At 47.2% G+C, this 24636-nt stretch overlaps 1 protein-coding gene across 1 annotated transcript; it reads left to right on the forward strand.

Moving 5' to 3' along the window:
- Positions 1 to 19357: 19357 nt before the first annotated feature.
- LOC115175383 (hairy/enhancer-of-split related with YRPW motif protein 1) lies at positions 19358 to 22380 on the forward strand. The gene is made up of 5 exons (XM_029734618.1): positions 19358 to 19984; positions 20386 to 20461; positions 20590 to 20673; positions 20909 to 20990; positions 21387 to 22380. The coding sequence occupies exons 1-5, from the start codon at positions 19899 to 19901 to the stop codon at positions 22130 to 22132; spliced, it is 1074 nt and encodes a 357-aa protein (XP_029590478.1). The 5' UTR covers positions 19358 to 19898; the 3' UTR covers positions 22133 to 22380.
- The last annotated feature ends 2256 nt before the right edge of the window (positions 22381 to 24636 follow it).

Genomic DNA, 24636 nt, shown 5'->3' on the forward strand with positions numbered 1-24636 from the left:
AGAGGTCCCTCCGGGAGTTCGGAGGGCAGGCAGAGCACCGCTTCGGCCCCCCAGGTGAGTCCGCACCAGCCACACCCAGAGCCCCCTGTCGATCACTTGTACACCTCCGTTTGTTTCCCTAATTTTTCCCCTCACTTCCAGTATAAGGCGCTAGTCGATTCAGGTGCAGCTGGGAGTTTTATGGACCATGGGTTAGCGAAGAGGTTAGGGATCCCCCTGGTTCAGCTGGACCACCCCTTCCCCGTGCACGCCCTAGATAGTCGACCGCTAGGGTCAGGCCAAGTAGGGGAGGTCACAGTGCCACTGGTTATGCAGACGTGGGGGGGTCATGTGGAGCGTCTCAGCCTGTTCATCATTGACTCCCCAGCGTTTCCGGTGGTACTGGGAATCCCCTGGCTAGCCACTCACAACCCCCAGATTTCGTGGAGACAGAGGGCTCTTACGGGGTGGTCGAGGGAGTGCTCAGGTAGGTGCATAGGAGTTTCCATCGGTGCGACTACGGTGGAGAGTCCAGACCAAGTCTCCACCGTGCACATTCCCTCAGAGTATGCCGATTTGGCTATCGCCTTCAGTAAGACGAAGGCGACTCAATTACCCCCCCATCGACAGGGAGATTGTGCGATAAACCTCCAGGCTGACGCGGTTCTTCCTAGGAGTCACGTGTATCCTCTGTCTCAGGAGGAAACAGTGGCTATGGATACATACGTCACTGAGTCCTTGAGACAGGGATACATTCGGCCCTCTAAATCCCCCGTCTCCTCGAGCTTCTTTTTCGTGAAGAAAAAGGAGGGAGGTCTGCGCCCGTGCATTGACTATAGAGGTCTAAATGCTATCACAGTGGGTTTCAGTTACCCGCTACCTCTCATTGCTACGGCAGTGGAGTCATTTCACGGGGCGCGCTTCTTCACGAAATTGGATCTCAGGAGTGCGTATAACTTGGTGCGTATCCGAGAGGGAGACGAGTGGAAAACCGCATTTAGTACCACATCTGGCCATTATGAGTACCTCGTCATGCCGTATGGGTTAAAGAATGCTCCCGCCGTCTTCCAATCCTTTGTAGACGAAGTCCTTAGGGACATGCTCGGGCAGGGTGTGGTGGTGTACATCGATGACATCCTGATCTGCTCCGCCACACGCGCCGAGCATGTGTCCCTGGTGCGTAAAGTGCTTGGGCGGCTGCTGGAGCATAACCTATACGTCAAGGCTGAGAAATGTGAGTTCTTCAAAAGAGCCGTCTCATTTCTAGGATATCGCATTTCCACCTCGGGGGTGGAGGTGGAGTGTGACCGCGTAACGGCTGTGCGTAATTGGCCAACCCCAGCCACTGTGAAGGAGGTGCAGCGGTTCTTGGGGTTCGCTAATTATTATCGGAGGTTTATCCGGGGTTTTGGCCAGGTAGCAGCTCCCATTACCTCACTGATGAAGGGGGGGCCGGTGCGGCTACGATGGTCAGCAGAGGCGGACAGAGCCTTTCATCGTCTGAAGGTTCTGTTTACCAATGCACCTGTCCTAGCGCATCCGGACCCCTCTTTGCCATTCATGGTGGAGGTGGACGCGTCCGAGGCTGGGGTAGGAGCTGTGCTGTCGCAGCGTTCGGGCGTTCCTCCGAAGCTCCGCCCATGCGCGTTCTTTTCTAAGAAGCTGAGCCCGGCGGAGCGCAATTATGATGTGGGGGACCGGGAGCTGTTAGCCGTGGTCAGGGCTTTGACGGTGTGGAGACATTGGCTTGAGGGGGCACGTCACCCTTTTCTCATCTGGACCGACCACCGTAACCTGGAGTATATTCGGGCAGCGAGGAGGCTTAATCCCCGTCAGGCGAGGTGGGCCATGTTTTTCACGAGGTTTAACTTCACTCTCTCGTACATTCCAGGTTCCCGGAACCGGAAGGCTGACGCACTGTCGCGTCTCTACGACACCGAGGAGCGGACCATCGATCCTACTCCCATACTTCCCGCCTCCTGTCTGGTGGCACCGGTGGTATGGGAGGTGGATGCGGACATCGAGCGGGCGGTTCGGTCAGAACCTACTCCGTCGCAGTGTCCCGTGGGCCTGAAATACGTTCCGCTTGATGTTCGCGATCGCCTGATCCGATGGTCCCATACTCTACCCTCCTCGGGTCATCCTGGGGTGGAACGGACAGTGCGGGGCCTGAAGGGGAGGTACTGGTGGCCCACCTTGGCTGAGGATGTCCGGCGTTATGTCTCGTCCTGTTCAGTATGCGCTCAGTGTAAGGCTCCTAGGCACCTACCTCGAGGGAAATTACAGCCCCTCCCTGTTCCACAGTGGCCATGGACTCACCTCTCGGTGGATTTCCTTACGGATCTCCCGCCGTCTCAGGGGAACACGGCGATCCTGGTCGTTGTGGACAGGTTCTCGAAGTCCTGCCGTCTGCTCCCTTTGCCCGGTCTTCCTACGGCCCTGCAGACCGCGGAGGCCCTGTTCACTCACGTCTTCCGGCACTATGGGGTGCCCGAGGACATCGTATCTGATCGAGGTCCCCAGTTTACGTCCAGGGTATGGAAATCGTTTATGGAGAGGCTGGGGGTCTCGGTCAGCCTGACCTCGGGATTCCACCCCGAGAGTAATGGGCAGGTAGAGCGCATCAACCAGGATGTGGGCAGGTTCCTGCGGTCATATTGCCAGGACCGGCCAGGGGAGTGGGCGCAGTTCGTGCCATGGGCCGAGATGGCCCAGAACTCTCAGCGCCACTCCTCCACTAATCTGTCACCCTTCCAGGTGGTGCTGGGGTATCAGCCGGTCCTGGTGCCATGGCAACAGAGCCAGACGGAGGCTCCTGCGGTGGAAGCATGGGTCAAGCGCTCTCAGGAGACCTGGAACGCGGTCCAGGAATGTTTAAGGAGGGCGAGCGAACGACACAAGGAGAGCGCTGACCGCCACCGCAGTGACGCCCCCGTGTTTAACCCGGGGGATAGAGTCTGGCTCTCGACCCGGAACCTGCCTCTCCGCCTGCCCTGCCGGAAGCTGGGTCCGCGGTTTGTGGGGCCGTTCAAAGTCCTGAGGAGGATAAACGAGGTGTGTTACAGGTTGCAACTTCCTTCGTATTACCGTATTAACCCCTCGTTTCATGTGTCTCTCCTCAGGCCGGTGGTAGCTGGTCCGCTGCAGGACAGTGAGGTGCTGGAGGCCCCCCCGCCCCCCCTGGACATCGGGGGGAGCCCGGCGTACACAGTCCGAGCCATCCTGGACTCCCGACGTCGGGTAGGGGGCCTGCAGTACCTCGTGGACTGGGAGGGGTACGGTCCGGAGGAGAGGTGCTGGGTTCCGGCGGCGGACGTTCTGGACCCCCCTATGCTGTTGGACTTCCACCGTCGCCGACCGGATCGGCCGGCGCCTCGCCCTCCGGGCCGTCCCCGAGGCCGGCGTCGGCGCGCGGCTGGAGCCGCGCGTCAGGGGAGGGGTACTGTCACAGGATCCAACGAAAGTGGCGCCCCTCCTCGGTCGGGCGGCGCTCGCCGGTCGTCGTCGCCGGCCTATTAGCTGCCACCGATCGTTGTTTCAGTTTCGTTTAGTTTGTCTGTCTGTTCCGCACCTGTTTTGTGTATGTCATTAGTGGGGACTTATTTAATGTGTGTTTTCAGTTGGGATTTTTGTGCGGGATTGTTTGTTGTCCACTCAGGATGGTGGGCCTGTGAATGTAGTTGCTTCGCTAGTTGTATTTTGGATGTTTTTGTGTTTTGGTGTTTTGTGCTGGCTGACGTCTTATTTTCTCTCTTCGGACCGTTTTGCCCTGTGTTGGGTTGGTCATTATTATTACGCGCCCTTCTGTTTTGGCGTGACCAGTTTGTTGCCGGAGAAAATAAAGACTGTATACTTTACCTCTGCTCTCTGCGCCTGACTCCAACCACCACTCCTAGAATCATCTGACACCATATGAAAGGGGTTGAATAATTATTGACTTAAGACATTACAGCTTTTAATTTTTTTTAATAAATTTGTAAAAATTCAAAAATTCATAATTCCACTTTGACATTATGGGGTATTGTGTGTAGGCCAGAGACAAAAAACATCTACATTTAATTAATTTTAAATTCAGGCTGCAACAAAAATGTGAAAAAAGTCAATACTTTTAAAGTACTTAATTAAACATACTTTAAAGTACTACTTAAGTCGTTTTTTGGGGTATCTGTACTTTACTATTTATATTTTGGACAATGTTTACTTTACTTCACTACATTCCTGAAGAAAACAATGTACTTTTTACTTCTTATATTTTCCCTGACACCCAAAAGTACTCGTTACATTTTGAACGATTAGATGGACAGAAAAAGGGTCCAATTCACACCCTTATCAAGAGAACTTCCCTTGTCATCCCTACTGCCTCTAATATGGTGGACTCACTAAACACACATTCTTTGTTTATAAATTACGTCTGAGTGTTAGTGTTCCCCCTGGCTTTCCGTAAATTAAAAAACAAGAAAATGGCACCATCTGGTTTGCTTAATATAAGGAATTTGAAATCATTCATACTTTATATTTTAGCAACTACTTTTACTTTTGATACTTAAGTTTATTTAAACCCAAATACTTTTAGACTTTTACTGTCAAGTAGTATTTTACTGACTGACTTTAACTTCTACTCCAGTCATTTTCAATTAAGGTATCTTTACTTTTACTCAAGTATGACAATTGGGTGCTTTTTCCACCATTGTGTGCATAGTCTACCATCTTGAGCAAGTCTGTGTGTGTGTGTGTGTGTGTGTGTGTGTGTGTGTGTGTGTGTGTGTGTGTGTGTGTGTGTGTGTGTGTGTGGTGGGACAGCATGTGATGTTTTCAAGGCTCTGCATGACATGTGCATCTGTGGGAAGAGCTTATTATAAAAAGTCTACATCAAAAACAAATGTTTTAAAAATAGAAACAATTACACCAGTTATTTCTCTGGAAAAGAGCAGGGAAAGTTCCCTCATGTATAGAATGCATCTGGAGCCACGGAAGACACAACAAAGATTTATAAGTGTTCATACTGCATGTGGTTATGCAGTTATTAAGTAGGGCTGGTCGGGCGGGAACATTTGTAGTTTTAGTCTCAGGGTTCCGGTGGGAGGGGGGAGGGTGTGACCCCAGTGTTCTTGTGTTGCCACGGGACCTTCTGAAAACAGCCTGTCAATGCTGTGTGTGTGTGCGTTTGTGTTTGACCACTGAGTACCCTGTCAGACTAACAGCCAAATAAACAGTAATCAGGCTAACAGAAACAGCACAGTGAGGCTATCCATACTCTCTCAGATCACTCACCAGTAACTCCAGGCCCATCTGAGCCCTTGGGCCCTGAAACAAACACTGATGTAATGGATGTTTAGTCACCAGCCCTTCTGACTGACTGACATAATTACTACACAGTCCTGATAGAGCTTGTAAAACTGGTTCTATGTGAAATATCAGCGTTAACCTGCCTGTCGACTGTTACTGGGGTTTCCCACATGGCTCAAGCCTTGTTTACTTTGATCAGTTATTAGATCGTAAACTGTGAAGGCCACAATGTCACAGAAATAAAACAGCCTGAACTAGCAGACAATTCGTGCATGTGGCCTTCAATGTACCTTGGTCCATTTTACAGGCAGATTCTAGAGCTTTCTGTTTCTGGTGGTTTTAGAATCTAGTGCTTTCTGGTTCTGGTGCTTTTAGAATCTAGTGCTTTCTGGTTCTGGTGCTTTTAGAATCTAGTGCTTTCTGGTTCTTTTATAATCTAGTGCTTTCTGGTTCTGGTGCTTTTAGAATCTAGTGCTTTCTGGTTCTTTTAGTGCTTTCTGGTGCTTTCTGGTTCTGGTGCGTTTAGAATCTAGTGCTTTCTGGTTCTTTTAGAATCTAGTGCTTTCTGGTTCTTTTAGAATCTAGTGCTTTCTGGTTCTGGTTCTTTTAGAATCTAGTGCTTTCTGGTTCATTTAGAATCTAGTGCTTTCTGGTTCATTTAGAATCTAGTGCTTTCTGGTTCTGGTGCTTTTAGAATCTAGTGCTTTCTGGTTCTGGTTCTTTTAGAATCTAGTGCTTTCTGGTTCTGGTGCTTTTAGAATCTAGTGCTTTCTGGTTCTGGTTCTTTTAGAATCTAGTGCTTTCTGGTTCTTGTGCTTTTAGAATCTAGTGCTTTCTGGTTCTGGTGCTTTTAGAATCTAGTGCTTTCTGTTTTTTTTAGAATCTAGTGCTTTCTGGTTCTTTTAGAATCTAGTGCTTTCTGGTTCTTTTAGAATCTAGTGCTTTCTGGTTCTTTTAGAATCTAGTGTTTCCTGGTGATTTTAGAATCTAGTGCTTTCTGGTTCTTTTAGAATCTAGTGCTTCCTGGTTCTTTTAGAATCTAGTGTTTCCTGGTTCTTTTAGAATCTAGTGCTTTCTGGTTCTTTTAGAATCTAGTGCTTTCTGGTTCTTTTAGAATCTAGTGCTTTCTGGTTCTTTTAGAATCTAGTGCTTTCTGGTTCTTTTAGAATCTAGTGCTTTCTGGTTCTTTTAGAATCTAGTGTTTCCTGGTGATTTTAGAATCTAGTGCTTTCTGGTTCTTTTAGAATCTAGTGTTTTCTGGTTCTGGTGATTTTAGAATCTAGTGTTTCCTCGTTCTGGTGATTTTAGAATGTAGTATTTTCTGGTTCTTTTAGAATCTAGTGTTTTCTCGTTCTGGTGATTTTAGAATCTACTGTTTTCTCGTTCTGGTGATTTTAGAATCTAGTGTTTCCTGGTTCTTTTAGAATCTAGTGTTTTCTCGTTCTGGTGATTTTAGAATCTAGTGTTTCCTCGTTCTGGTGATTTTAGAATGTAGTATTTTCTGGTTCTTTTAGAATCTAGTGTTTTCTGGTTCTGTCTGGTGTTTTCTGGTTCTTTAGAACTGTTCAGTTTATTGCTTTAGCAGGTCCAGTGCGTTTCAATGCTCCTCAACCAGCGAGCAGACAGCACCCTGTAAATGTGCCTAACGAGAGTCAAGCATGGAAAAGCAATTACAGAGAGCAGATGACCGAGCCACTGGGCCCCAATCCTCATTTTACACATGTTGCATGTGGAGAGGGGGCTGTTTTACCATGGTTAGAGAATGGTGGAGTGGGGGCTGTTTTACCATGGGTAGAGGAGGGTAGAGGAGGGGATGTTTTACCATGGGTAGAGGAGGGTGGAGGGGGGGCTGTTTTACCATGGGTAGAGGAGGGTGGAGGGGGGGCTGTTTTACAATGCAGACTGCACAGGTTGTGATATGGGGTATTTGGTGGATGGGGCCTGGGTTTAGGAGGTCTCTGGTACTTTTGTCTAGTAAACTGTAGACAGCCCTGTGACATGCAGAGCTGAAGGGGGACGTGCAGTTGCTCAGTGTGATCAAACCCCCATTGCTGCATGTTTCTTTACTCTACTGCAGAGCAGCAGGTTAACCAGAGGAACCTAACAGCCAGCAGGCAGGGAGCAACAGTTGTCATTCATAAACTCAGCAAAAAAAGAAATGTCCCTTTTTCAGGACCCTGTCTTTCAAAGATAATTCGTAAAAATCCTTCACTGTAAAGGGTTTAAACACTGTTTCCCATGTTTGTTCAATTAACCATAAACAATTAATGAACATGCACCTGTGGAACGGTTGTTAAGACACTAACAGAGTACAGACGGTAGGCAATTAAGGTCACAGTTCTGAAAACTTAGGACACTAAAGAGGGCTTTCTACTGACTCTGAAAAACACCAAAAGAAAGATGCCCAGGGTCCCGGCTCATCTGCATGAATGCGCCTTAGGCATGCTGCAAGGAGGCATGAGGACTGCAGATGTGGCCAGGGCAATAAATTGCAATGTCCGTACTGTGAGACGCCTAAGACAGCGCTACAGGGAGACAGGACGGACAGCTGATCGTCCTCGCAGTGGCAGACCACATGTAACAACACCTGCACAGGATCGGTACATCCGAACATCCCACCTGCGGGACAGGTACAGGATGGCAAGAACAACTGCCTGAGTTACACCAGGAACGCACAATCCCTCCATCAGTGCTCAGACTGTCCGCAATAGACTGAGAGAGGGTGGACTGAGGGCTTGTAGGCCTGTTGTAAGGCAGGTCCTCACCGGACATCACCGGCAACAACGTCGCCTATGGGCACAAACCCACCATCGCTGGACCAGACAGGACTGGCAAAAAGTGCTCTTCACTGACGAGTTGTGGTTTTGTCTCACCAGGGGTGATGGTCGGACTCGCGTTTATCGTCGAAGGAATGAGCGTTACACCGAGACCTGTACTCTGGAGCGGGATCGATTTGGAGGCGGAGGGTCCGTCATGGTCTGGGGCGGTGTGTCACAGCATCATCGGACTGAGCTTGTTGTCATTGCAGGCAATCTCAACGCTGCGCGTTACAGGGAAGACATCCTCCTCCCTCATGTGGTACCCTTCCTGCAGGCTCATCCTGACATGACCCTCCAGCATGACAATGCCACCAGCCATACTACTCGTTCTGTGTGTGATTTCCTGCAAGACAGGAATGTCAGTGTTCTGCCATGGCCTGCGAAGAGCCCGGATCTCAATCCCATTGCGCACGTCTGGGACCTGTTGGATCGGAGGGTGAGTGCTAGGGCCATTCCCCCCCAGAAATGTCCAGGAACTGGCAGGTGCCTTGGTGGAAGAGTGGGGTAACATCTCACAGCAAGAACTGGCAAATCTGGTGCAGTCCATGAGGAGGAGATGCACTGCAGTACTTAATGCAGCTGGTGGCCACACCAGATACTGACTGCTACTTTTGATTTTGACCCCCCCTTTGTTCAGGGACACATTATTCCATTTCTGTTAGTCACATGTCTGTGGAACTTGTTCAGTTTATGTCTCAGTTGTTGAATCTTGTTATGTTCATACAAATATTTACACATGTTAAGTTTGCTGAAAATAAACGCAGTTGACAGTGAGAGGACATTTCTTTTTTTTGCTGAGTTTAGCTAAGTATATAAGACTTCAGCCTGGTCTCTTAGACTAGACATAACATATTAAAGGTAAATCCGTGACACAGATATCAGTATAATATGTTACGTTTGGTATTGTTACATAAGACAGACAGTTACTTAAGGCAAAAACTAAAGTAGGGTGGATGGTCGGGTGGATGGGTAGGCATATAACGTGAACGTCTAGCAACCCAAAGGTTGCATGTACGATTGTTATCATGGACAACTTTAGCATTTTAGCTAATTAGCAACTTTACAACTACTTACTACTTTTTAGCTACTTTGCAACCACATAGTAGCTAAGCCTTCACCTAACCCTATCCTTAACCCCTAACCCCTAGCCAAGCTAATGTTTGTCACCTAGCTAACGTTAGCCACAACAAATTGGAATTAGTAACATATCATACATTTAGCAAATTGATAACATTTTGTGCAAATTGATAACATTTTGTGAAAATGTATAACATTTTGTGAAAATGTATAACATTTTGTACAAATTGCAATTTGTAACATATTGTATGTATTGCAATTCTTAACATATCATATGAATTGTAATTCGTAACATATCAAACAAAATGTATAATGGACATCCCAAAATGAATACATATCATAGGAAACATGTTCATACTAATTGGAATGTCTCTGTTTTACTTTTACTATGTTACGTCTACCCCTGAGTCCAGGTTGAAGTATTATGCACTTTACATTAGACAAGAAGGACATTTTATTATGCCAAAAGCAGTGCTATAATATACAGTGCAGTTCTCTATGAGGCCAACAGGCACTCGATTAACTACAAAACAAATGTACATGAATGATGATTGTTCCAGAATGTTCCTATAAACAGTCTTAGAGGGGGAGGCAGACAAAGAAGCGTAGAATAGATTCCAGAGTGATTGACTAGACATTCTGGTCTGAAGCTACTGCAATTAGGGTCAGGATAGTATCATTGATGTGGTTGTATCCTAACAAGCCTAGCAGACAGTCATGGTTTATAGACGGGAGCACCAGGAGAGCACCAGACAGACAGAACAACATGAAAGAAGAATGCCTTCCCTTCAGGCTCTCTATGTCTCTCTCTCTTTCTCTCTATGTCTTGCTCTGTCTCTGATTCTCTCTCTCCTCGTCGCTGCTTCCTCCCCTCCGTCAGTGTCTCCTCCAGACAGACAGACAGTCCTCTCACGGCGGCGGCCCACAGCATGCCCCAGTCCTGCCCCAGTCCTGCCCCAGTCCTAACCCAGTCCTGCCCCAGTCCTGCCCCAGTCCTAACCCAGTCCTGCCCCAGTCCTAACCCGACCATGCCCCAGTCCTGCCCCAGTCCTAAGCCGACCATGCCCCAGTCCTGCCCAGTCCTAAGCCGACCATGCCCCAGTCCTGCCCCAGTCCTAAGCCGACCATGCCCCAGTCCTGCCCCAGTCCTGCCCAGTCCTGCCCCAGTCCTGCCCCAGTCCTGCCCCAGTCCTGCCCCAGTCCTGCCCCAGTCCTGCCCAGTCCTGCCCCAGTCCTGCCCCCTGAAGGGATCAATTTCACGGGATCTCACAAGCAGTGTTGGTTCTCAGCTGCGCGCGAGACGTGTAGGATGTGTAGGGGCTTAGAGAATGTGGAGGAGCTTTGAGGATGTTGAGGATGTGGAGAGACTTAGAGGATGTGGAAGGGCTTGGAGGATGTGGAGGATGTGGAGGATGTGGAGAGACTTGGAGGATGGGGAGAATGTGGAAATACTTGGAGGATGTGGAGGGGCTTTGAGGATGTTGAGAATGTGGAGAGACTTAGAGGATGTGGAAGGGCTTGGAGGATGTGGAAGGGCTTGGAGGATGTGGAGGATGTGGAGGATGTGGAGAGACTTGGAGGATGGGGAGAATGTGGAAATACTTGGAGGATGTGGAGGGGCTTTCACACAGCTGGGCTTCTGACCTCCCGTCATTGCCAGGATCAAGGGGCTTCAGGGGGGCAGCTCTCTGACGTGTGTGTGTGGTTGCCTGGAAGTATGTGTGTGTGTGTGCGTGCGTGCGTGTGTGTGTGTTGTCAGAGGGGGTAACAATGAACTCAGACACCCAGACACTAAACCTGAAACACCTGAATACAGAACTGGTAACATCAGCAATGTTTCAGGAAATGTAATTGTAAAAGTGCATTAAAAAATAACACAATGAAGGTAGTCAAACATTTAAGCAACTCATTCAATTCAGAACAAAAATATAAACAATTTCAAAGATTTTACTGAGTTACAGTTCATATAAGGAAATCAGTCACTTGAAATAAATATACACTGCTCAAAAAAATAAAGGGAACACTAAAATAACACATCCTAGATCTGAATGAATGAAATAATCTTACTAAATACTTTTTTCTTTACATAGTTGAATGTGCTGACAACAAAATCACACAAAAATAATCAATGGAAATCCAATTTATCAACCCATGGAGGTCTGGATTTGGAGTCACACTCAAAATTAAAGTGGAAAACCACACTACAGGCTGATCCAACTTTGATGTAATGTCCTTAAAACAAGTCAAAATGAGGCTCAGTAGTGTGTGTGGCCTCCACGTGCCTGAATGACCTCCCTACAATGCCTGGGCATGCTCCTGATGAGGTGGCGGATGGTCTCCTGAGGGATCTCCTCCCAGACCTGGACTAATGCATCCGCCAACTCCTGGACAGTCTGTGGTGCAACGTGGCGTTGGTGGATGGAGCGAGACATGATGTCCCAGATGTGCTCAATTGGATTCAGGTCTGAGGAACGGGCGGGCCAGTCCATAGCATCAATGCCTTCCTCTTGCAGGAACTGCTGGCACACTCCAGCCACATGAGGTCTAGCATTGTCTTGCATTAGGAGGAACCCAGGGCCAACCGCACCAGCATATGGTCTCACAAGGGGTCTGAGGATCTCATCTCGGTACCTAATGGCAGTCAGGCTACCTCTGGCGAGCACATGGAGGGCTGTGCGGCCCCCCAAAGAAATGCCACCCCACACCATGACTGACCCACCGCCAAACCGGTCATGCTGGAGGATGTTGCAGGCAGCAGAACGTTCTCCACGGCGTCTCCAGACTCTGTCACGTCTGTCACACGTGCTCAGTGTGAACCTGCTTTCATCTGTGAAGAGCACAGGGCGCCAGTGGCGAATTTGCCAATCTTGGTGTTCTCTGGCAAATGCCAAACGTCCTGCACGGTGTTGGGCTGTAAGCACAACCCCCACCTGTGGACGTCGGGCCCTCATACCACCCTCATGGAGTCTGTTTCTGACCGTTTGAGCAGACACATGCACATTTGTGGCCTGCTGGAGGTCATTTTGCAGGGCTCTGGCAGTGCTCCTCCTGCTCCTCCTTGCACAAAGGCGGAGGTAGCGGTCCTGCTGCTGGGTTGTTGCCCTCCTACGGCCTCCTCCACGTCTCCTGATGTACTGGCCTGTCTCCTGGTAGCGCCTCCATGCTCTGGACACTACGCTGACAGACACAGCAAACCTTCTTGCCACAGCTCGCATTGATGTGCCATCCTGGATGAGCTGCACTACCTGAGCCACTTGTGTGGGTTGTAGACTCCGTCTCATGCTACCACTAGAGTGAAAGCACCGCCAGCATTCAAAAGTGACCAAAACATCAGCCAGGAAGCATAGGAACTGAGAAGTGGTCTGTGGTCACCACCTGCAAAACCACTCCTTTATTGGGGGTGTCTTGCTAATTGCCTATAATTTCCACCTGTTGTCTATTCCATTTGCACAACAGCATGTGAAATTTATTGTCAATCAGTGTTGCTTCCTAAGTGGACAGTTTGATTTCACAGAAGTGTGATTGACTTGGAGTTACATTGTGTTGTTTAAGTGTTCCCTTTATTTTTTTGAGCAGTATATTAGGCCCTAATCTATGGATTTCACATGACTGGGAATACAGATATGCATCTGTTGGTCACAGAAACCTAGGGGTGTGGATCAGAGGTGTGGAGTAGAGGTGTGGATCAGAAAACCAGTCACTATCTGTCACTATCTGGTGTGACCACCGTTTGTCTCATGCAGCGCGACACATCTCCTTTGCATAGAGTCAATCAGGCTGTTGATTGTGGCCTGAGGAATGTTGTCCCACTCCTCTTTAATGGCTGTGCAAAGTTGCTGGATATTGGCCAGAACAGAACATGCTGTCATACATGTCGATCCAGAGCATCCCACACATGCTCAATGGGTGACATGTCTGGTATGCAGGCCATGGAAGAACTGGGACATTTTCAGCTTCCAGGGATTGTGTACAAGTCCTTGCGACATGGGGCTGTGCATTATCATGCTGAAACATGAGGTGATTCCAGCGGATGAATGGCACGATAATGGGCCTCAGGATCTCGTCATGGTATCTCTGTGCATTCAAATTGCCATTGATAAAATGTAATTGTATTCATTGTTCATAGCCTATGCCTGCCCATACCATAACCCCACCGCCACCAAGGGGCACTCTGTTCACAACGTTGACATCAGCAAACCGTTCGCCCACAAGACATTCATGCTGTCTGCCATCTGCCCAGTACAAACTAGGATTTAATCAGCTTCTTGATATGCAACACCTGTCAGGTGGATGAACTATCTTGATAAATGAGAAATGCTCACTAACAGGGATGTAAACAAATTTGAGAATATGGAAAATTTCGGGTATCTTTTATTTTAGCTCATGAAACATGGTACCAACACTTTACATGTTGGTTTATATTTTTGTTCAGTATACATTTTACACTGTATTCTGAATATGCATTTGCCTCAAATTATTTCACCAGCAATACATCACACTTTGACTGGCATCAACATACCAGTCAAAGTGCTAAAATGAACACGGACAATCCAATCTTTAGCTCATTGCCCTCAAGCACACATCCGGTCCCCCAAACCCGAATTTAGATGAAAGTACACCCCCCTCCCCCTTGCCTCCCCAGAGATGTCTGTGGTCTCTAGGTGTCAATGCTACCCACCGGGAGTAAAAATGGACTCACGCTAAACCTGTCGGCCCATTTCCTTATCTAGAAACTCCCTCCAGCACAACACATATAGCTACTGCAGTTGCATATTTACGAGGGCGCCATTCTACAATCAACAAGCACAGTCCAATATTGCTGGGAAATAATGAAGATGTAAAAAGTACACTAGTGTGTTCTCGTAGGATGAACTTTGGCACCATTTTTGGCCATGTTAAATGTCTTATAATTTCTAACATAGTTCCATCCAACAAGTGGACTCAACATGTGGGCATAATGATTCTGCATTGAATATACATGGCAATGGGAAGTGACCCTCCTGACTACAGTCAGTCAAACCTGGGACTGACATAAAGACGGCTGTGGTAGATTGACCGTGAGAGACAGAGGGGCCCTAAGCACTTCCCTTAGGGGATGGGACAAAGTAACAATAGGCATGGAGGTCAGTGGGTTACCACTTGAACACATCCTCCATATACACGTGCATGCACACACACACGTGCACGCACACGCACACACACTGTGTGTAATCACTTGGGACAGGGGTGAAGAATGGAGTCAAGCACGGTGTGAGAGAGAGAGAGAGACCGCCAGAAACAAACCCAGGAGGATGATGGACGGACAGTGTGTGTGTGTGTGTGTGTGTGTGTGTGTGTGTGTGTGTGTGTGTGTGTGTGTGTGTGTGTGTGTGTGTGTGTGTGTGTGTGTGTGTGTGTGTGTGTACAGACCACCGAACACGGCCAAACAAACAATGGCACCCCCCTCACCCCCCTCACAATGAGCGGGTGTCACACACGTCTCAGGGAGAAATTGCCAGTGCTTCCTCTCCAAGTGAGTGGAGACAAAGCTAGCCTTTCCTCTCCAAGTGAGTGGAGACAAAGCTAGCCTTTCCTCTCCAAGTGAGTGGAGACAAAGCTAGCCTTTCCTCTCCAAGTGAGTGGAGACAAAGCTAGCCTTTCCTCTCCAAGTGAGTGGAGACAAAGCTAGCCTTTCCTCTCCAAGTGAGTGGAGACAAAGCTAGCCTTTCCTTTGTCTACAAGGCATGGACGGGGACAAGGCTCACGCAGTTAGTCGCCAACTTATCCCATGTTAGTTAGAGCAAGGTTTCCCAAACTCTTTCCCTTTCAACTGATCCTTTACTTCATCAATCAATCAGTAGACAGAGTATTCCCCCCTTTGCTTGGCAGGGAAAAGAGGGTTTGGTATAACAACATTTGAGTAATGAACTTCTGCAGTAGACTACACAGGGCCTATGTGTTGCAGACAGTCACAGTCACAGGACCCAAAACCCAAAGCCAACCATGAGATATGACTGTCTGAGCTTCAGTCTGATTGGCTAGTGGGGGGGGGGGGTTATGAACGGACAGCCAGGACCTTGGCTGTCCGTTCTGCTCTGACATCGCTCATCCATATGTACACTACCGTTCAAAAGTTTGGGGTCATTTAGAAATGTCCTTGTTTTTGAAAGAAAAGCACATTTTTTGTCCATTAAAATAACATCAAGTTGATCAGAAATACCGTGTAGACATTGTTAATGTTGTAAATGACTTAGGCTTACAGAGGCCCACTTTCAACAACCATCACTCCTCTGTTCCAATGGCACGTTATGTTAGCTAATCTAAGTTTTCATTTTAAAAGGCTAATTGATCATTAGAAACCCTTTTGTAATTATGTTAGCACAGCTGAAAACTGTCCTGATTAAAGAAGCAATAAAACTGGCCTTCTTTGAACTAGTTGAATATTTGGTGCATCAGCATTTGTGGGTTTGATTACAGGCTCAAAATGGTCAGAAACAAAGAACTTTCTTCTGAAACTCGTCAGTCTATTCTTGTTCTGAGAAATGAAGGCTATTCCATGTGAGAAATTGCCAAGAAACGTAATATCCCGTACAATGCTGTGCACTACTCCCTTCACAGAACAGCGCAAACTGTCTCTAACCAGAATAGAAAGAGTAGTGGGAGGCCCCGGTGCACAACTGAGAAAGAGGACAAGTGAATTAGAGTGTCTAGTTTGAGAAACAGACGCCTCACAAGTCCTCAAATGGCAGCTTCATTAAACACCAGCCTCAACGTCAACAGTGAAGAGGCGACTCCTGGATGCTGGCCATCTAGTCAGAGTTCCTCTGTCCAGTGTCTGTATTATTTTGCCCATGTTAATCTTTTATTTTTATTGGCCAGTGTGAGATATGTTTTTTTTCTTTGCAACTTTGCCTAGAAGGCCAGCATCTGACGAGTTTCAGAAGAAAGTCCTTTGTTTCTGGACATTTTGAGCCTGTAATCGAACCCACAAATGCTGATGCACCAGATACTTAACTAGTCTAAAGAAGGCCAGTTTTATTTCTTCTTTAATCAGAACAACAGTTTTCAGCTGTGCTAACATAATTGCAAAAGGGTTTTCTAATGATCAATTAGCCTTTTAAAATGATAAACTTAGCTAACACAACGTGCCATTGGAACAGAGGAGTGATGGTTGCTGATAATGAACCTCTGTATGCGTATGTAGATATTCCATAAAAAAACAGCCATTTCCAGTTACAATAGTCATTTACAACATTAAAAATGTCTACACTGTATTTCTGATACCTTTGATGTTATTTTAATGGCAAAAACAAGGACATTTCTAAGTGACCCCCTACTTAGATTTGTGTGTATTGGGTATATGTTGTGTAATTTGTTAGATATTACTTGTTAGATATTACTGCACTGCCGGAGCTAGAAACACAAGCATTTCACTACACCCGCAATAACATCTGCTAATCACGTGTATGTGACCAATAACATTTGATTTGATTTGGATGTGTGGGCGTGCGTGTACCAGTGAGTTCGTGTGTGTGTTCCTCGGTCACCTTCAAAGGCAGCACTCTGAAATCACAACATGTGATGAGCCTGGAGTACAGAGACAACAGAGCAGAAAATAACAGCAGCGTGGGAACCCAGCATCCGACTCGCAGCCCGCCAAGCCACTAACAATCGGCAGGCAGCAGAATTTAGGAGTTTGTGGGAGTGCCTGTGTCATGTTTGAACCTGAGACTAGCTGGTAGCAGGCAGCAATAACAACATGAAAACAGCCCTAAGACCTTCCTCTCATTCATGTTTCTAAACAAGGCAGCTCCTCTCCTCTCCCAGCCTGATGACTATTATGCATACAGCTGCCTGGGGTTAGTACAGCTGGCTGGGGGTTAGTACAGCTGGCTGGGGTTAGTACAGCTGCCTGGGGTTAGTACAGCTGGCTGGGGGTTAGTACAGCTGGCTGGGGTTAGTACAGCTGGCTGGGGGTTAGTACAGCTACCTGGAATTAGTACAGCGGGCTGGGGGTTAGTACAGCTGGCTGGGGGTTAGTACAGCTGGCTGGGGGTTAGTACAGCTGCCTGGGGGTTAGTACAGCTGGCTGGGGGTTAGTACAGCTGGCTGGGGGTTAGTACAGCTGCCTGGGGTTAGTACAGCTGCCTGGGGGTTAGTACAGCTGGCTGGGGGTTAGTACAGCTGCCTGGGGGTTAGTACAGCTGCCTGGGGGTTAGTACAGCTGGCTGGGGGTTAGTACAGCTGCCTGGGGTTAGTACAGCTGCCTGGGGGTTAGTACAGCTGCCTGGGGGTTAGTACAGCTGGCTGGGGGTTAGTACAGCTGCCTGGAGGTTAGTACAGCTGGCTGGGGGTTAGTACAGCTGCCTGGGGGTTAGTACAGCTGGCTGGGGGTTAGTACAGCTGCCTGGAGGTTAGTACAGCTGCCTGGGGTTAGTACAGCTGGCTGGGGTTAGTACAGCTGGCTGGGGGTTAGTACAGCTGGCTGGGGGTTAGTACAGCTGCCTGGGGTTAGTACAGCTGCCTGGGGGTTAGTACAGCTGGCTGGGGGTTAGTACAGCTGCCTGGAGGTTAGTACAGCTGGCTGGGGGTTAGTACAGCTGCCTGGGGTTAGTACAGCCGCCTGGGGTTAGTACAGCTGGCTGGGGGTTAGTACAGCTGGCTGGGGGTTAGTACAGCTGGCTGGGGGTTAGTACAGCTGGCTGGGGTTAGTACAGCTGCCTGGGGTTAGTACAGCTGCCTGGGGTTAGTACAGCTGCCTGGGGGTTAGTACAGCTGGCTGGGGTTAGTACAGCTGCCTGGGGGTTAGTACAGCTGGCTGGGGGTTAGTACAGCCACCTGGGGGTTAGTACAGCTGGCTGGGGTTAGTACAGCTGCCTGGGGTTAGTACAGCCACCTGGGGGTTAGTACAGTTGCCTGGGGGTTAGTACAGCCACCTGGGGGTTAGTACAGCTGGCTGGGGGTTAGTACAGCTGGCTGGGGGTTAGTACAGCCACCTGGGGGTTAGTACAGCTGGCTGGGGGTTAGTACAGCCACCTGGGGGTTAGTACAGCTGGCTGGGGGTTAGTACAGCTGGCTGGGGGTTAGTACAGCTGGCTGGGGGTTAGTACAGCCACCTGGGGGTTAGTACAGCTGGCTGGGGTTAGTACAGCTGCCTGGGGGTTAGTACAGCTTGCTGGAGGTTAGTACAGCTGGCTGGGGGTTAGTACAGCCACCTGGGGGTTAGTACAGCTGGCTGGGGTTAGTACAGCTGCCTGGGGGTTAGTACAGCTTGCTGGAGGTTAGTACAGCTCGCTGGGGGTTAGTACAGCTGGCTGGGTGTTAGTACAGCTGCCTGGGGGTTAGTACAGGGACTCACAGCGATAAGGATCAACAATTCATAGAGAGTCTCAGAGTTGGAGTGCTGGTCTAGGATCAGTTTTACCTTTCAGATCATAATGACTAAGATTATATGGACAGGGGTCAGGGGGCACTATGACCCTCTCACATTTACTCCTTTTATCATAATATTTGTGTGGTCAGGTCACAGTGGCAGGAGGTAGAGAAACGTGCCAGGCTGTCACTCTGGGAAACAGCCAAGACCAGCAGAACATATTACCATCACTTCCTGGTTCCTCTTATTGCAGTGTAATAGAAAGCCTTCAAACATGGAAATACATTTTCAGACACATTTTTTGATTCATATTTCAACTGATGTCTAATACCTGAATGAATCAACAAGAAGCTGCATGTAGACATAATCGTTTCCAAATATATTTTTGAAGGATTTTGAATATGTCTGGGAGTGAGAGATTCCAGACCTGCCTGTCTTCTTTTACACCAGGTCAATAAACCGAGCTTCCTTCTCTACAATAAGATCCTCACACAGAACTCTCACCAGCGGCACAGGAACGGCGTATGTGTGTGTGACATGAAAACACTTCAACAGTAAGAGTTATCTCTGATTGTCACATGATGAGAGGGGATATACAAACAATGTCTGTCAATTGATTTGGGAGTGTGGCCATTATTGGGACCCACAGGGGATGTGGTGTGGTGGTGACACACTGGAGAAGCATTCTAACTTTTTTTGTGGCACAGTCCCCATCCTCTCCAGTCCCTAAAGCGCCTTTACTACGCATTACGTCGCTCCCTCCGCTCCGTGGTGGGTAGGATTAGACCTCATAGTTTTCTCTTGTACACTGGCTCTCTTTTTGATGAGTTAGTATTGGATTACAGGTTCACACGCTAGCCTCTAGACCGCCCGTCGCCCCGACCAATTGCCCCATTCATTCCAAACGCCGGAGACGGCGTCGCCCCTGATTGGTTATCAGCCTTGGGCTAAGAAACTTTCCCACGGCCAGCGCGTGCTGACAGCCGGCCAGCCACTCCTCACAACCGGGACAGACAGCCACAGTGCTTGCGGATGGACAGACGGACACTGGGGCGAGTGTGTCACGAACCGAAAGTCTATTGGACCCCTGTCAAACGTATTCATAGGACCGGGGTGTGTCTAGGACATAGAGTTTGCTTGCAACTGTGCTGTCACTCAAACTCATGGCTGTCTCGTAATTGGCAAATGATGGTGCCATGTCCCGCCCCTCCTGGGTGGCAGTTGTGTAGAAATGATACGGTGGGAGGGTTTGGTTCTTCAAACGGATGAACTCGAGGTGTACCTGACAGACGCACAGAGAGTCGGAGAATTGGAAGACTTGGACTTTATATATATATATACACTGTACTGTACTCTGAACGAGGGAAAAACAGCAGCGGATTAAAATGAAAAGGAATCACGATTTTAGCTCATCGGACAGCGAGCTGGACGAGAACATTGAGGTTGAGAAGGAGAGTGCCGATGAAAATGGGTACGTTTGTGTCCAATATTTGGGTAATTTGCATTTTTACTGCGTTACAATTATACGTTCCGAATCCTGTTCCAAGTATCTTACCCCTTTCTTTGGTGCTGTTTAAGAAAAGACGTGTGCAAAGCAGAAACTGAATTGCGCAATTTGGTAATTTCCGTGGCATTTATCTAAGTGGTTCCCAACCTGGGGTACGAGGACCCCTGTGGTACTTGGCCTATCAACAAGGGGTACTTGAAGACTCATGAGACCATAGGGTTACTGTTAAAATGCACATGAGGGGGTACTTCAGGGGTACTCCAGACAAAGCGAAATGTATTTGGTGGTACAGTAATTGAAAAGGGTTGGGGACCTCTGAAAAATAACACACATGAATATAATAATTGTATGTGTTTTTCTTTCAGGAACGTGAGTTCACCCCTTGGGCCGATGTCTCCATCAACAAAAACTCAAGTGAATGCGAGAAAGCGTCGCCGAGGAGTGAGTAACCTCCATTTCCCCAATATCTCATTGGAATTGTTGTGCATAAAAGTGTGTAATTCGCACGTTTTTACACGAGCTAAATATTCTCTTTCTGCAATGACTAGATGTTCCAATCTCTCTTACAGATCATTGAAAAACGGCGCCGCGACAGAATCAACAACAGCCTCACCGAGCTGCGTAGACTGGTCCCCAGCGCGTTTGAGAAGCAGGTAAGATCCGATCCGATCCGCGCGTCTTTCATAAAACCAACGCCCCATCAAAAATGTTTGACAGGATACCATCTAGTGCTTTGAACTCATAGAGAAAAATAAAGTTAATACATTTTCCGCACTTTTTCAGAAACTTACGAATAAAAATGTCCAGTTTATATATTCAACGATTTAAAGATATTCGATGCGTTTTAATTTGTTAAATTAATGTGCATTGTGTTCTGCAATCCTGCAGGGTTCAGCTAAACTGGAGAAAGCAGAGATTCTGCAGATGACGGTGGAACATCTGAAGATGCTTCATGCTGCTGGAGGAAAAGGTACATTAGATTTTTTAAATACTAGAATAAATAACCATAATAAGTTCATTATTACTGTAACATGTTTTTGAAGTGCCATAATATTGATTGACTATAAGGTTAGTGATAACTCACTTCACTGAGTTGTTCTGGAAACTCAAGCTACTGTATGTGCATCTCATTAAATCTAATAAATGATTTAGATGTTGAATAACACACCAATAGGTCTACAATAGTCAAACAGGTCAGGCAGGCTTACTTTAACTCTCTCCCTGGCTTGACACACCCTGGGGACAATTGATTGTTATTAGTAGACTTCTGTACACTTCCTTAGACATCTGTTATTCCGGCTCTACTTGTTTGGTGTTATTTGCTGAAAACACTTCATTAACCGTTCTTGTTCCCTCTCCCTTCTAGGATACTTTGATGCCCGTGCTCTGGCCACGGACTACCGAGGTCTGGGTTTCAGGGAGTGTCTGGCTGAGACAGCCCGCTACTTGAGCATCATCGAGGGGCTGGACAGCGCTGACCCCCTGAGGATCCGCCTGGTCTCCCACCTGAACAGCTACACCTCCCAGAGGGAGGCCCTCTCCATCTCTGGGCTGGGGCACCTGGCCTGGGGCTCGGCCTTCGGGTCACCCCCCTCCGCCCACCTGGCCCACCTCCTCCTCCGGCAGCAGCACCATCAACATCAGCAGGGGGCGACGTTACAGTTACCACAGAGCGCCTCCAACAGCCCTCCGTCATCCTCCTCTTCTACTCCTTCATCCTCCTCCTCTCCGATTGAGAGAGCGCCACGTTCCTCGCCCCATGGCCATGCTCCCAGCAGGCTTAGCGGTGCCACCCCCCTCTCCGAGCACAGCCACGCCCAGGGGGGCCCTCGCCATGTCCCCCCCAGCGCTGCCCCCCTCCCCCCCAGCGCTGCCCCCCTCCCCCCAGGACTGAACCTCACTGTGACCTCCTCAGCTGCCGTGACCGCCAAGCTCTCCCCTCCCCTCTCTCTGTCCTCTCTCTCCACCCTGTCGGCATTCCCCTTCCCCTTCAGTGCCTTCCCCCTGCTGTCCCCCAGCACCCTCAGCTCCCCTGCCTACACCCCCGCCAGCCAGGCCAGCCTGGGGAAGCAGCCCTACCGGCCCTGGGGCATGGAGATAGGGGCTTTCTGAACGATCTTTAACCCCCCCTCCACACAGACTAAACTGACCATATAGATCAATAGAGGTCGCACCATCACTATGAACTCAACTCAGTTCACCAGCTGAGCAGGACCTTTCCATGGCCAAGACAATGTTTTTCTAGACCTTTCCATGGCCAAGACAAGATTATGTTTTTCTAGACCCTTCCATGGCCAAGACAAGATGGAGTTTTTCTATCTCACATCCTATAGAGGATTTCTTAGAAATTGTGTTTCAAATCAAAGTTTGTTGGTCACACACATATTTTGCAGATGTTATCGTGGGTGTAGCAAAATGCTTGCATTTCTAGCTCCAACAGTGCAGTAATACCTAGCTAAATGCTTGTGTTTCTAGCTATAACAGTGCAGTAATACCTAGCTAAATGCTTGTGTTTCTAGCTATAACAGTGCAGTAATACCTAGCTAAATGCTTGTGTTTCTAGCTCCAACAGTACTGTAATACCTAGCTAAATGCTTGTGTTTCGAGCTATAACAGTACTGTAATACCTAGCTAAATGCTTGTTTCTAGCTCCAACAGTACTGTAATACCTAGCTAAATGCTTGTGTTTCGAGCTCCAACAGTACTGTAATACCTAGCTAAATACTTGTGTTTCGAGCTCCAACAGTAATACCTAGCTAAATGCTTGTGTTTCTAGCTCCAACAGTACAGTAATACCTAGCTAAATGCTTGTGTTTCTAGCTATAACAGTACTGTAATACCTAGCTAAATGCTTGTGTTTCTAGCTATAACAGTACTGTAATACCTAGCTAAATGCTTGTGTTTCTAGCTATAACAGTACTGTAATACCTAGCTAAATGCTTGTGTTTCTAGCTCCAACAGTAATACCTAGCTAAATGCTTGTGTTTCGAGCTCCAACAGTAATACCTAGCTAAATGCTTGTGTTTCTAGCTATAACAGTAATGTAATACCTAGCTAAATTCTTGTGTTTCTAGCTCCAACAGTAATACCTAGCTAAATGCTTGTGTTTCTAGCTCCAACAGTAATACCTAGCTAAATGCTTGTGTTTCTTGCTCCAACAGTACTGTAATGCCTAGCTAAATGCTTGTGTTTCTTGCTCCAACAGTACTGTAATACCTAGCTAAATGCTTGTGTTTCTAGCTCCAACAGTAATACCTAGCTAAATGCTTGTGTTTCTAGCTCCAACAGTAATACCTAGCTAAATGCTTGTGTTTCTAGCTCCAACAGTAATACCTAGCTAAATGCTTGTGTTTCTAGCACCAACAGTAATACCTAGCTAAATGCTTGTGTTTCTAGCTCCAACAGTAATACCTAGCTAAATGCTTGTGTTTCTAGCTCCAACAGTAATACCTAGCTAAATGCTTGTGTTTCTAGCTCCAACAGTAATACCTAGCTAAATGCTTGTGTTTCTAGCTCCAACAGTAATACCTAGCTAAATGCTTGTGTTTCTAGCTCCAACAGTAATACCTATCTAAATGCTTGTGTAGCGGGGCTGTTCACTTTTTACATTCTATGATATCACGAGATCCATAAAAAGTGGTGGAGGCACGACACTCTTCTCCATTAAAACATTTTATTATGAATTAATGAATAAAATAATATATAATCTTCAACATATGGGAACAATCCCTCAAACACACTGCAGTGTCCCTGTGTACCTGTATCTTTGCTCAGAGATGCAGTATATAGACTATATATTACGGTCCAATTTTGAGATGATGTTAAAATTACATGGTGCAAGTGATCAATGACGTTCGAGATTCTGCACAGATTATTACAGCAATTGTGAAGATCTCCACAGACCTATTGTGAACATGCAGACTTTATATGATTACATAAGACAATATATAGTTATAATAACCTCAATGTGGCCATGGATGTGTTACTCATTTTAAGGTTGAATGTTACCTCAACTTTAATGTAACTTAACTTCAAGCTATTTACTTTATTACAAAAGTAATATTGAACTATCTTTGGTTGACAACCAAAGATAATTTATCTTCTGCTTGTATAGTTCCATTTGTGCCACTGACTTAGTTTCCCTTTAATTCCATTTAGTCTACAATTTAATAATTGATATGCTGAATTCACACCTCCATCTCAACCAAAAATGTAAGTTAAAGAATAGGAGTAAATCAAATGAAACTTTATTTAAAGTGTATTTAAAGTTTGACTTGATTTAGTCCTATTCTTTTAGTTAGATTTTTGGTTAAGGTGGAGACTTTAGTACAACATATACATGCTTTATTTGTAGACAAACTGGAATTAAAGCCAGACTAAGTCAGTGGTACAGGTGGAACTATCCAAGCAGAAGATACATCTCCTTCAAATGTTTGGTTGCGTTGACAACCAAACACAATTCAATATCACTTTTGAAATACAATAAATATCCTGATAACTTGTCGACAAGTTAACAAATTATATATTGGATTCACGTCTCCAACTCAACCAACCAAAAATCTAAGTTAAAGAATGTGATTAAGCCAGTGGCTCAGATGGAAATATTCAAGCAGTAC

Source organism: Salmo trutta, chromosome 36 (genome assembly GCF_901001165.1).
Source record: "Salmo trutta chromosome 36, fSalTru1.1, whole genome shotgun sequence".
Lineage (NCBI taxonomy): Eukaryota > Metazoa > Chordata > Actinopteri > Salmoniformes > Salmonidae > Salmo > Salmo trutta.

Coding starts and splice junctions, on each gene's coding strand:
- LOC115175383 (XM_029734618.1), top strand. CDS start 19,899: ATGAAAAGGAATCACGATTTTAGCTCATCGGACAGCGAGCTGGACGAG. Junction 19,985..20,385: donor GAGAGTGCCGATGAAAATGG/GTACGTTTGTGT, acceptor TTTTTCTTTCAG/GAACGTGAGTTCACCCCTTG. Junction 20,674..20,908: donor CCAGCGCGTTTGAGAAGCAG/GTAAGATCCGAT, acceptor GCAATCCTGCAG/GGTTCAGCTAAACTGGAGAA.